This window comes from Gadus chalcogrammus, chromosome 2 (assembly GCF_026213295.1).
Source record: "Gadus chalcogrammus isolate NIFS_2021 chromosome 2, NIFS_Gcha_1.0, whole genome shotgun sequence".
Classification (NCBI taxonomy): Eukaryota; Metazoa; Chordata; class Actinopteri; order Gadiformes; family Gadidae; genus Gadus; species Gadus chalcogrammus.
Genome location: NC_079413.1, coordinates 6,420,375 through 6,433,693, shown reverse-complemented (window position 1 = coordinate 6,433,693; position 13,319 = coordinate 6,420,375). Strand labels below are relative to the sequence as shown.

At 41.9% G+C, this 13,319-nt stretch overlaps 1 protein-coding gene across 1 annotated transcript; it reads left to right on the top strand.

Moving 5' to 3' along the window:
- Positions 1 to 5,490: 5,490 nt before the first annotated feature.
- LOC130371830 (microfibril-associated glycoprotein 4-like) lies at positions 5,491 to 12,968 on the top strand. Its single transcript, XM_056577697.1, has 6 exons — positions 5,491 to 5,566; positions 10,420 to 10,575; positions 10,687 to 10,938; positions 11,848 to 11,944; positions 12,057 to 12,224; positions 12,322 to 12,968. Exons 2-6 carry the CDS (start codon positions 10,570 to 10,572, stop codon positions 12,585 to 12,587), a joined length of 789 nt encoding a protein of 262 aa, XP_056433672.1. The 5' UTR covers positions 5,491 to 5,566; positions 10,420 to 10,569; the 3' UTR covers positions 12,588 to 12,968.
- Positions 12,969 to 13,319: the final 351 nt, after the last annotated feature.

The following is a 13,319-nucleotide window of genomic DNA, read 5'->3' as shown; positions in this document are numbered from 1 at the left end:
TACATTGTGGCTCCTGATAATCAGTTCTTAACCTTGGTATACAAAGTAAACAAACACAATCTACAATGTACTGCCACCGGACCCTAATAGCACCGGGAGAAGATTAGCTTAGCTGCAATCTAAGAAGTTGCTTATGACGGAATTGCGACCCTTAATACAACATTCACGCAGAGGTAACCAGCCAACTCTTCCCCTCATATGTGTACCCTTGCCAAGCTCGGCCAATATTCCTCAAATGGAACTAAGTAAAACAAATTCTGTGCGATGATTTTTGTGAGGGTGGGTCTAAAGATTTTATGTTGCAATTTTGGTGAATTGTTGATTATTTGTGTAGCCTGTGAATCTTTTTTATCATTTTTAGCTTTAATATGAAATTTTGGGAAAATGTAATTATAAAACAGGGTTTTATAAATACGTCTGATTCTAGAGATTAATATGCTGAAAGAAGTTTGAGTCCAGGTCCATGGGGGATTATCACGCTTCCGGGTTCCATTGGCGGGATTTGTCTTCGTTGTGCATGAACACTTACGGCTCAGTTCAACAATGGCTGAAACAAAGGCTAAATGTCACTGCTCTGTTCCACTTTGTACATCTAACAAACAACGCCAACCCTACTTAAGTTTTCATGGATTCCCGACTGAATTGAGTCTAAGGAAGAAGTGGATTCAAGCGGTTCGCCGGGATGAAGGGCTAAACTTTAAAATAAAACAAGGTAGCACGTTTGTTTGTAGCCGGCACTTTAGTGAATCAGACTACACTAATGCTACAGCGAGCAGGCTAGCAACCAACCGGGGTCATATCAAGCGACTGAAAATCGGGTCTGTACCCTCCCGCAAATTGTTTGGCTGTCCCCAGGATGATATCACGAGTCTATGTACCATGTTTGGCCAAGATATGTTAATGAGTTGCTGAGAAATGGGCTTACTTCCTGTTTGGCAAGTTTGGCTATGATATGTTAAAGAGTTGCTGTTTGGCGGCTTCGCCGTCAAGTTTGATTGGCTGTCACGGCCACACGGTTTTGAATTTGAAAAAGCTGTTTGACGCATTTTTCAACTTGCTCTCAAGATCATGTCGGACAAGTTCGGGCAAGTCGGGCTGCCATAGACTCCCATGACAGAATGATATTAATAATAATTATAATAAATATAACCGCAAGCGGTGATTAACGGGGTCTGACTAAATGAAAAGTCAAGAACACACTAATGGAAAATATGTATAAATATGACATATAATTATGAAGGAAAGATCTTTATGTTCCCCTTAATGCCATACTGTGACTTTCAGAGCAATGGCCCCATCTCATGTACAGCAAGTTCATAATGCTCTAATCTGGATTCGAAATCTCAAACATGGATCACCAATGCAAGGCCTTATCCCATTGAGCCACTGACAAACCTGAAATTCAGACTAATTTCCATGGTGAAAATGTCTATTGATAAGCACACAACATCAGAAAACTCCAAGCACACATTTTCCCGAGTGAATTAAGGAATTTATTAAAAGAATACAAATCTGAATATTTGCACTGTTAATGTTATCCACCTAATGAAAGCTGTATGGTAGTCATGCAATAACCTAATGGTAATATAGTCAAATGGGCTGAGACTGTGGACATTTGGCTTTTCTATGAAATTGTGGGAAGTTAAAAAAAAATTGAGCAGAAGACCAGGGTGAAAAGGATACATGAAAGCCTTGCTGAGATATGAGCTCACATCCTGTTTGAGGTCCCCCTGAGGTTAAAGGTCAAAAAATTGTTTGTGTGTCCCTAGGATCATGTCATGAGTCTATGTACCAAGATTGGCTATGATATGTTAATGAGTTGCTGAGAAATGGCCTTACTTCCTGTTTGGCAAGTTTGGCTATGATATGTTAAAGAGTTGCTGAGAAATGGGCTTACTTCCTGTTTGGTGGCTTCGCCGTCAAGTTTGATTGGCTGTCACGGCCACACGGTTTTGAATTTGAAAGCTGTTTGACGTGTTTGTTCAACTTGCTCTCGAGATTATGTCGGGCAAATTCGGGCTGCCATAGACTACTTACAGAATAATAATAATAATAATGATAAATATAACCGCAAGCGGGGATTAACGGGGTCCAAGCAAAATGAAAAGTCAAGAACACACAATAATGGAAAATATATATAAATATGACGGATAATTAAGAAGGAAAGATCTTGATTTTCCCCTTAATGCCACACTGTGGCTGGAAGAGCAATGGCCGAAAGTCATGTACAGGAAGTTAATATTTCTCTAATCTGGATTCAAAATCTAAACCAAGGATCACCAGTACAAGGCCTGATCCCATTGAGCCACTGACAAACCTGAAATGTAACCTGATTACCCTGGTGGAAATGTCTATTGATAAGCACACAACATCCAGAAAACTCCAAGCAATTACAATTAGGGAATTTAGCAGACGTTTTTATCCAAAGCAGCTTACATCGGTTAATACACACATTGACACACCGACGGCAGAGTCAACCATGCAAGGCGACAGCCAGCTCGTCAGGAGCAGTTAGGGTTATGTGCCTTGCTCAGGGATACATCAACACTCAGCTAGGAGGAGTTAGGGATCGAACTACCAACCTTTCGGTTACAAGACAAATGCTCTACCTCCTGAGCTAAGCCGACCCCAAGCACACATGTCCCAAGTGAATTAAGGGATTTCTTAAAGAGTACAGATCTGAAAAAGTTAATGGTATCAACCTAATGATAGCCGTATGGTAGTTACGCAATAACATAATGGTCATATAGTCCAATGGGCTGAGACTGTGGACGTTTGGCTTTTCTATGAAATTGTGGGAAAAGTAAACGTTTGTAGAGCAGAAGACCAGGGTGAAAAGGATACATGAAAGCCTTGCTGAGACATGAGCGCACTTCCTGTTTGACGTCCCCCTGAGGTTAAAGGTCAACAAATTGTTTGCGTGTCCCCAGGATGATGTCATGAGTCTATGTACCAAGTTTGGCTATGATATGTTAATGAGTTGCTGAGAAATGGCCTTACTTCCTGTTTGGCAAGTTTGGCTATGATATGTTAAAGAGTTGCTGAGAAATGGGCTTACCTCCTGTTTGGCTCATATTTGTTTGTCGTCGGGGGGCGGACATAAACCCCACCACACGCGCTGCAGTGGAACTGCCCAACATAGCCACAGCATGGTTGTACGGGTCGTCGTCGTCGTCGGTAGCGTTTCTTTTGTTGAAAACAATAAATATAAATATGCAGACATAAAATATAAGTGTCTTTTTTTATTTTTATTTTTAAATATATAAATATGGTAGAGGATTTCACATGTCTATTGGGGGGGGTCAGGCGTTAACTAGACGAATTGTCCAGGGGTAGAAGGTATTCCTCAGCCTGTTTGTCCGGCTCCCAAGGGACCTGTATCTCCTCCCCGAAGGGAGGAGTTGGAAGAAGCCATGGCCGGGGTGTGATGGGTCACTCATAATTATTTTTGCCCTATTCAGCCCCCGGGAGGGGGCAATGTCCTCCAGGGAGGGCAGGGGGCAGCCGATGATTTTTCCTGCCGTCTTAATAACCCCCTGCAGGGTTTTCCTGTCTTTGGCTGTGCAGTTTGCGGACCACACCGTAATGCCATACACCAGTACACTTTCAACAGCAGAGTGGTAAAAGGTCTGCAGCAGCTTTGTCCCCACCTTGCATTTCCTCAGCAGTCTTAGAAAAAATAGCCTCTGCTGAGCCTTTCTGACCACCGCAGCCGTGTTGGTGTGCCAGGTTAGGTCCTTACTGACCTGCATCCCCAGAAACTTGAAGGAGGAGACCCTCTCCACGCAGACCCGTCTATCTGGAGTGGGGTGAGGTCACCTCTCGTCCCGCTCCAGTCAAATATCATCTCCTTGGTTTTGCTGGCGTTCAGCAAAAGGTTATTAGCTGAACACCAGGCTGTGAGCCTCTGGACTTCCTCCCTGTATGCTGTCTCGTCACCGTTGGAGATGAGACCCATCACTGTAGTGTCATCCGCAAATTTGATGATGACATTTGATTGATGGGCGGGGACGCAGTCATGCGTGTAAAGAGAATACAGGAAGGGGCTCAGCACACAGCCCTGAGGGGAGCCCGTGCTGAGTGTCAGGGTGAAAGATCTTTGTGTGCCCATCCTCAATGTCTGTGGACGGTCCGTCAGGAAGCTGTAAATCAATTTACAGGTTGGGGCAGGGAAATCCAGGTCAGTCACCTTCCTGATGAGAATGTTCGAACTAAAGTCACCAAAAAGCAAAGTTTTGAGGGATGCAGGACTTAAGGTGGTGGAGGACGAGCTTCTCGAAGCACCTCATGACGACAGATGTTAGTGCCACTGGTCTTTTAGGCTGCCTATGGTGGGTTTCTTTGGAACTGGGACAATGGTGGCTGCTTTGAGGCAGGGTGGGACCACAGCCTGTTCCAGAGAGGTGTTGAATATCCTTGTTAGGACCCCCGACAGTTGGTCCGCGCAGGCCTTCAGTACTTTTCCCAGTACTCTGTCTGGTCCTACTGCTTTGTGTGGGTTTACGGCCTTCAGGACTCTTCTCACCTGATGTTCCGGCAGCTCAAGCTGGTGGGTGCTCAGGGGCTGGGAGGACAGAGCAGGAGGAGGAACCGAGCGAACCGAACCGCACCCTGCAGTGGAAACGTGGCATGAAGTGAAAACGTCACGTTGTCCTGGCAAACGGATTTTCAGTTCTAAACAACCGAACGAGAGAGGGCACTTTCCATTGCTTCCATGTGTTGTTTCTTTATAAATGAAAATAAATAAATTTCAAGACGTGAAACAAGTCCATACCAATTGAACCATGTCGAGGCGTTCATGTATTCCCCTGGGGTATTAAAACGAAAAGTTCACGTTTTTATAAAAGTTTGATAAAGACATTTGCGTGTAAGGGAAATATTTCTCAATATTACTTAGGGTACATCATTGCTAAAGGGAACTCGCAAATCAATTCGCAAAAAAATCGAGCCCTTCCTATAAAACGTTTGTGTGGTATAGGACTATATCCCCTTGTTAATTTGGTTTGTGTAGAACCGAAAATCGGTTGCTATGGAAAGGTGACGTCACACTATAGTACTCTATTCGGCTCATACCAAAGAAAATCCCGTCTACAACTCACTTTGGTTTCATATTCGAGCAGTTTGGTGCTCTGTCAAATGTTATGAAATTAATTCAGTGGGCAACACAGAACTGTTTAATACCCTTTTCCAAATAAGTCAAACTTTTTTGTCATGTTTGTCTTGTTATAGGCTAATGACAGTAAATTAATTATTGTTTATGAAGACAATTTTTCGTATGTGGAAAATGCTTGGCAAGATTCTTCTCCTTTTTAGACTAGAAAAAAAAAAAACTTAAAAAAATAATTAATAACGGCACAATATCTATTTAGCCTAGTTTCTCACAAGGAAGGAACTTATCACACAGGAAGACACAGCATTAAAAGACGGCTACGCCTTATGGCCTAGGCCACGTCACCCATGTGGGCGCTAATTAGGACCATGGTTTAGTATAAAATAACCAACAGTGCCGTCTGCTGACTACAAGAAGCCTGAAACAAGACCAACAAGACTGAGAAATCCAACAAATGTAAGTGAATCCTTATTTCGACATTCCATGTTTCGTTAAACAATAGGTCATTCACTTGAGACTGGAGCTATGCGATTTTGATTACATTCACTGAACTTACATTTAATTGAGAATATTGGAGGTATTTGTTTTCCTATTACCTACCCCTGTTATGTACGCTATGAGTCTTCACAGTTATCGTCCAGAGCTTTAGAACAGGCACAAATAAAGCTCACCGTTCTCTGTTGATTCACCGCTCCCTTGCGTTTTTTGGTTGCGCGTGAAAAGTTTTTAGGGAAAATAGCACTACGGTTGTTCCTTATTTCGTTTTGATTAAAACACGCGCGTTTTGGAAGAAGAAAATACAGTGTTGGTTACGGTCTGAGGGTGCAAATAAATGCCTCAAACTTGTGCAGTCATAATAAAAAAAACAACGTTACGTTGTTTTACTAGTTGTTTTTTTAATGCAATTAATTACTCCGCTATTGGGTTTCATTTAGGCCTACTTATTAGAGCATGTAGCCTACTGCTCAATGCTTCACCTACAATTATGGCCAGGATATCAAAATTAACCAGAACATCTAATGTGCATTTGTATGTGATTCCCAACATCTATTCTAAACAAGAGAGAAAGATGGCGAAAAGTTACCCTTTCAGAGAACTTCTCTTAAATGGCATGATCAATTAAAAAAAAACTCTTCCAGTCTCTCTCTCTCTCTCTCCCTCCTTCCATATCTACTGTCTCTCTACCTCTCTGTGTGTGGACTGTGGACCTTGTTGGAATTTAACTGGTTAGTTTGGCGTTACTTAGCTTATATTTTATTTATATAACCAGGGCCTTTCGAGCTAAGCACGGGAAGAACAAGTCAATATAGGCATTATAATATGGGTTGCCGATTGTAAAAGTTTGGTTCCAATTTTTAACTGATACATTTTCAATATTTAGCTCACTTTCCACACATTTGAGACAGCAATTCATGTAAAACCACACGTTATATGTAATTGTGAACAATATGTTCAAGTGTAAAAAATCCATGTGGAAGATGATACGAAAATGTTATATCTAAATATAAATGTTATATATAGGCCTAAATATAAATGTTAAATATAGGCCTATCTAAATGTTAAATCTAAATCTTACATTTTTATCTCAATGTTAAATCGAAATGTTATAGGCTATCTAAATCTAAATCTTAAATTTATATCTAAATGTTAAATCGAAATGTTATATCTAAATCTAAATTTCGTGCGATCGTTGCCGCACGATTTAAAGCCACTGCAGGTTTGCGTGGTTTCCTTGGGGATTTGAATATTTTCAAAATATTTAGCTTTTGACTTGCCGACACATTTAGATATAAGTTTAAGATTTAGATTTAGATATAACATTTAGATTTAACATGTAGATATACATTTAAGCTTTAGATTTAGATATAACATTTACATTTAACACTTAGCATTAAGATATAAATGTAAGATTTAACATTTATATTTAACATAGATATATATAGAACATTTATTTTATATATAACATTTATGCATAATTTTTAACATGGACTTTTTACATTTGAACATAGAGTAGCGACCCTGGGACATTTAAATAGTTTGTGTGTTATGCGTTGCATTGTACTTCATTGTCCGTTATGCCAGTTGTTCTATGTGCATGCATAATGTTCTTCTTGTCAATCAGTGGGGGGTGAATCATCAGGTCAGCTGGGGGAGGGCCTTGGGAGAACAGGAGGGTGGGGGCTTACACGTTGAAGGGACCAGGTTGGGGGTTGCCCGGGTAACCGGTGTTTGTTAGTGTGGAATTTTGCCGTTGTTTACGGTTTTCAGTGACCTGGTTTTTGTAACATTAAAAAGTTCCTTTAATTCAATTCAAAGTGTTTATTGTCATATGCACAAATAATAAATAATAATAATAATACATTTAATTTAGAGGCGCCTTTCAAGACACCCAAGGTCACCTTCCAGAGCATATAGTCATCATTCAAAACTATGTAAAACAGACTAGGAATAAAAGGAAAACAGAGGTTAAACATGAAAAATAATAATAATTAATAACACTCAAAGACGCCTAAAGTGAAGGGGGGACCTCACTAACCACCACCAATATGTAGCACCCAGTATGTAGCACCCTAACCCTAACCCTAACCCTAACCACAAATGAGACGTTCTCAGTTGTGCAATGAAATTCTTCCTTTGTTTCCACAGACTGAATGCCAAGATTTTTTACAAGATAGATAGAAGAAATAATACATTTAAGTTTAAATAAATAAATAAAACGGAATGGTGCAAATCCAAGAAAGCCAAAGTGTGTGAGCAAAATGTAAACAGCTGCTGCAGTCCTGAGGTAGAATACTCCTTAACAACAGACTCCTATCTGTTGTTAAGGAGTCTGAGGGCAGTGGGGAAGAAAGAGTTCTTTAGTCTTGATGTTTTTGACTTCATACTTCTATACCTCCGTTCTGAGGGTAGAAGTGTAAACAGTCCATGCTGGGGGTGGGTGGGGTCCTTGAAAATGGAGGCAGGTCTCCTGTGGACTCTGCGGTGGTAGATGCTCTGCAGAGAGGGCAGTGGGGTTCTGATGATCTTCTCTGCAGTCTTTAACACTCTGCAGTCGTCTGCGGTCCAAAGCGGAAGTGCTGCGGTACCAGACGGTGATACAGCCGGTCAAGATGCTCTCAAGAATGCAGCTGTAGAAGTTTCTGAGGATCTCAGGCGACATGCCAAACTTCCTCAGCCTCCTCAGGAAGTACAGCCGCTGTTAAGATTTCTTAACCAGTTATGTGGTGTTGAGTGTCCAAGTGAGGTCGTCGCTGATGTGGACGCCGAGGTACTTGAAGCTGCTCACCCTCTCTACTTCAAGCTCCCCGATGAACAGTGGCCAATGAGGACTCCTTTTCTTCCTCAAGTCCACTATCATCTCCTTTCTCTTGTCCTTGTTGAGGGTGAGGTTATTGTCCTCACACCATGAAACCAGACTGGCCACCTCCCTCCTGTAGGCCGCTTCGTCCCCGCCCGTGATGCGTCCTATCACTGCGGTGTCGTCCGCAAAATTCAGGATGGTGTTGTCTATGTGGGAGGCGACACAGTCATGAGTGAACAGGGTGTAGAGGATTGGGCTGAGCACGCAGCCCTGTGGCGTGCCAATGTTTGTGATGATGCTGGCTGAAGTCCTATTTCCAATCCTGACAGATTGGGGCCTGCCAGTCAGAAAGTCCTGGAGCCAGTCACAGATGGTGGGGTGCAGACCTAGTGTAGACAGTTTGTCTGTGAGTTTGTGGGGGATGACTGTGCCTTCAATACAGCCACTGTTAAGGGGAGTTGTTCGGCCCGACGTGCGGCGACCCCCTTCACAGTGGTATAATGAGCACATACCACAGACTTTAGTGAGCTATTGCTTTTATACAATGGTTACTATTATGGCAAAACGAAAGTCATAGACACACTACATTTAAAAAAAAACAAGAAAGTCAAAATAGCTGTTTTTTTAAAGAATACAAAAAAGTAGTCCCTCCTGGCTGCCTTCAAAATGCACGACGGTCGCTATGCAACACACTTTTGCGTCCCTCCGAGAGAAGGCTCGGCTAGAGCGGTTCGCCGGCAATTTATCCTATGGAGCAGTTCACTCACCGTGTGCCCATATCCGCGGGAACGTATTCTCAGCAGGGGGTGCTGGAACAAAAAAAAACTCGGCCTGCACTAGACTCGCAACTCGCTACATTGATAAAAAAAAAAGATATATAGCAGCGCAGCTCAATTACACCAGTGCATGCGCGCACAGTCGAAAATCGATCGTTGTGTTCACACCATGGTTCACATCCAGCTGCTCACAGAACAAGTTTAGCGCACCACCGCTCCCCTCACACTTTTTCATCTAACTTTTTTTCAGCACTAGGTCATATGAGCATTAAATAAATGTTGCTTCTCAAAATGCCTTGGACAGCAGGCCGAAACAGTGCGGAGCGACCACAGCCACAGCGAACACAGCAGGGCAGAGGAGTGTCAGGAATAGTCCTTGGTGTACACATCAGTACGGCCTATTTGCACTACTGTTTAGTGGCAATGCAGTGTTTTATTCTATGCCTTTTTATTTTCGTATATTATTTCAATGAATACAATTTATTTATTTATAAAAACAAGATCTGGTCTTCAAATCTTTTTTCCAAATATAGGTCGTCAATGGGGTTTGTGTTTATATTCGGACCAATACGGTACAGCGGGCGCTCACATGACGTTAAGCATTTCCTGGTGCATAACGTGACGCTTCAGAACCTAAAATACCGTTTCTCCCCGTTGACACGACAACACAAAACCGGCGTTTTCAGAAATCTCCACTTTACACAGTATAAGTGACTGCATGAAGGGTTCAGCTTTCACATGTAACTGTACAATCACCGTACAGTATAATCTGGCCCATAGACTTACAAGGTGAGGGAATAGTTGTCCAATTTTCATGTGCAGATGAACTAAGGAATAAGGAATAGTTCACTCAAAATTCATAATTATGTATTTGTCTCCCCCTATAGGCTGTGGGCCAGTATTGATTTAAAAACCTGCCCCTTTTCTGTGGTTAATGTTAATTTCATAATGATCCTTTCTCCCTGAAGTCAAGCAGCAGGAGTTAAATGACAATGTGCAAATACAACTGGGCCATTTTTAGGAGAACATGCTGAGAAGAAGAGTAGTCTCACACTGTTTATAACAGTGTGTTTATTTATTGTGCCCACTTCCCCACTTCCCCTTCACCACTACATCACTGGGGCAAACTGTTTTAAAACTGAACCCAAGATCAAAGTCCAGTGATCGACGCCTACGGTATCGTAAAGTGTGGGCACATCAACTTTTATCCTCTACCATGTGATCCTGTGCAGGGTGGTCTCTGTAGGAAATGTAAATGAATGGTTGACGGTTGAAGGCCATAAATATGCAGAGGAACATAAGAATATCCCTGACACACATTTGAGTAAGGAATAACTAGGATCTAAGTGTTGAAAATCCAAGGCAGACCTGCAGCGAGGAAAATGATTGTAAGTATTGCCTATGCAGCCTATTTCTCGATTCTGTGTTCCAAAATTGTCAAAAGCATTTCGGACACCTGCAGTGGGTAAGACCCATTGCTCATTTTGTGCCTTCTCCAGGGACCTTTAGGCCTACTCGTCCTCTTGGTGGTGAACCTGGTGGTAGTGAGCGGCACTCCGGTGGTGCCGAGCGACACTCCGGTGGTAGTGAGCGGTACACCTGAGTCGCTTCCAGTGGATTGCAGCGACCTCTATAACAACGGCTTCGGTAACAGTGGCGTCTATACGATCTTTCCAGCGGGACCCACTTCCCCGGTTCAGGTGTTCTGTGAAATGGGCAGCATGGATGCACCAGATAGTAACAAATGGACGGTAATGTACAAGTTGGCATCCTTCTCAATGAGCCATGATTCATTCATGAGGCCTAGCTCACTAGATCTCGTTCATCTTTTTTTTTGTTTTATGTTAGGCGTGCATCTTGTTGAAAACATAGTGATATAAAAAAAGGGATGTATTTCCAGAGTTGCAATTCGAACGCACTATGCAAAAAACACTGCACAGCAATAATAATTGATCATCTGTTGCAGGCCTCATAGAGAGGGGATACACGATTGGTTACAAGTGAGCTGACCCCACAACTTGTTGAGATTTACAAAACAAAAACAACTGTGCTGTAGTGTAGATGACTGTATTTATTATGTTTGGATGTGATACATAACAGACCATAACAGAAAAAATTCATATATATTAAGCAACATGGCCTAACCCCTACCTTCTGCTCAAAGTCATGCATCTGAAGTCCCTTGAGGCACCTGATCATCAATCTTTTGATCTGAGCATCAATATTTATAAATAGTATGCCGTCGTTCATTGTTGAATGGATAAATAATATCAATGTGGAAAACTACATTTTAAAAGATGATGAAAAACAGTTACATTTCACAATCACTCAAAGTCGCAATGTGTCACATTTCAATTAGCCCCCATAGTTTAGAATAACCCTCAACAAATCTCCATTCAATGCTGGTCGATATTCATTTGAAAAATGCCATCAATAAAATCTCATGACTGATATATTCTACAAATTAAAAAATGCTGACCAGTCCGTCTTCTCTCTTCGAATCGTACTAATGACGCTCCCAAAGTGTTAGTGTGTTAGTGAGTGTTAGTGAGTTTTTTGAATACTGAAAGTCTTCCGCCCTCTATCTCGGAGAGGCTAACTCATACACATTTCGACTTTAAAGGTTATTTTTATGTAAACATTATTGATTTCCAACTCAGGTCATTCAAAGAAGGACTGATGGCACCATTAACTTCTACCGTGGGTGGGAACAGTACAAGACTGGATTCGGACAAGCGCCAAGTGAATACTGGTTGGGTGAGCAGCACTGGAAAGTTGTACAGCTGTAAATTTGAATCTTGCAAAATAATTTTAAATCACATTGAAGTCCTTTAAATGTAAAATTAGAGATAGCATTGTCTATTTCCAGGTCTGGAGAATATCCATCTCCTGTCTGGGAAAAAAAGCTACAAGCTGAGAGTGGACATGGAGGACTTCAATGGCGCAAAGGTATTCGCGGAGTATTCCTCCTTCAACGTGGCCCCAGAGAAGGACGGCTACAGGCTCACGTTAAGTGGCTTCAAAGACGGTGGCGCGGGTGAGCCTAAACAAGGGTTGACACAGATTACTCAGTCATTTGCCACACTTCATCCTTAAGAATCACGAAACATGATATTCCATTTCATTCTTTTCAGGAGATTCGCTGTTTGTTCATAATGGACAGAAGTTCTCAACGTTTGATAAGGACCAAGATTCTTATCCTACAAACTGTGCAAAAACCTACCTTGGAGGATGGTGGTACGCTAGTTGCCATTATGCCAACCCTAACGGGGAGTATTTGTGGGGCGAATCAGTCCATGGCCTTGGAGTTAATTGGAATTCTTGGAAAGGATGGACGTATTCCTTAAAAGCCATTGCATTCAAGTTAAGTCCCCAACTGGAACTGGATGTTATTGGATGAATTGTATTAGAATTACAATTCATTTACAATGTGAATATTTAGTTGACGAGGGTTAGGCCCGTTATATTAAGTCATAAGTCATTATATACAACGTCCACATGTTAAGCATCAGATGGGATTTCAGCATTATATTGTTTAGGCCTTTTACTCAATAAAGAATGAGAACATTTATTTGTTGTATTTTGATTTTGGAGTAACACACGAGTACCACCAGAGAGGACGACAAATCGATCAGGTAATACCCAAGTTCCGAGGGACCAGTGTGATGAAGAGGCTGATGTGCACACTTTGATTATCCTACTTCCACACCAGCCCACACGTCTGCATTGTGAACCATATGCAGAGTTTCTCCACTCAAGCGTGGATGTGAGATCTACACAAATTATACTCCTGTTGTGAGTAGAGGCCAGAGGTGGGACTCTCTATATACATAACTGGACTGCTTGTCCTGCCTTTGGTTTTTAACAGTGATAATGAGTTTTTAAATAGGTGGCGTGAGGTGAGCATGGCTGAGGGGGAGCCGGTGTATCCTGGTCCAACCTGAATGCCCGCAGCTCTTCGTAGAGATGGGGGAGGCACGCAACTGAACCAAATAGTTAGTTCAAGATAGTTTAATTTAAAAACAAAAGAAAACAAGAGATTCCTTTGTTTCTCACGAGAATAAGTACAGAATACATAGAGCTATCCGTCTTAATGTTTTTACTGCATGATTATAGTGAGGCTGAAGAATTA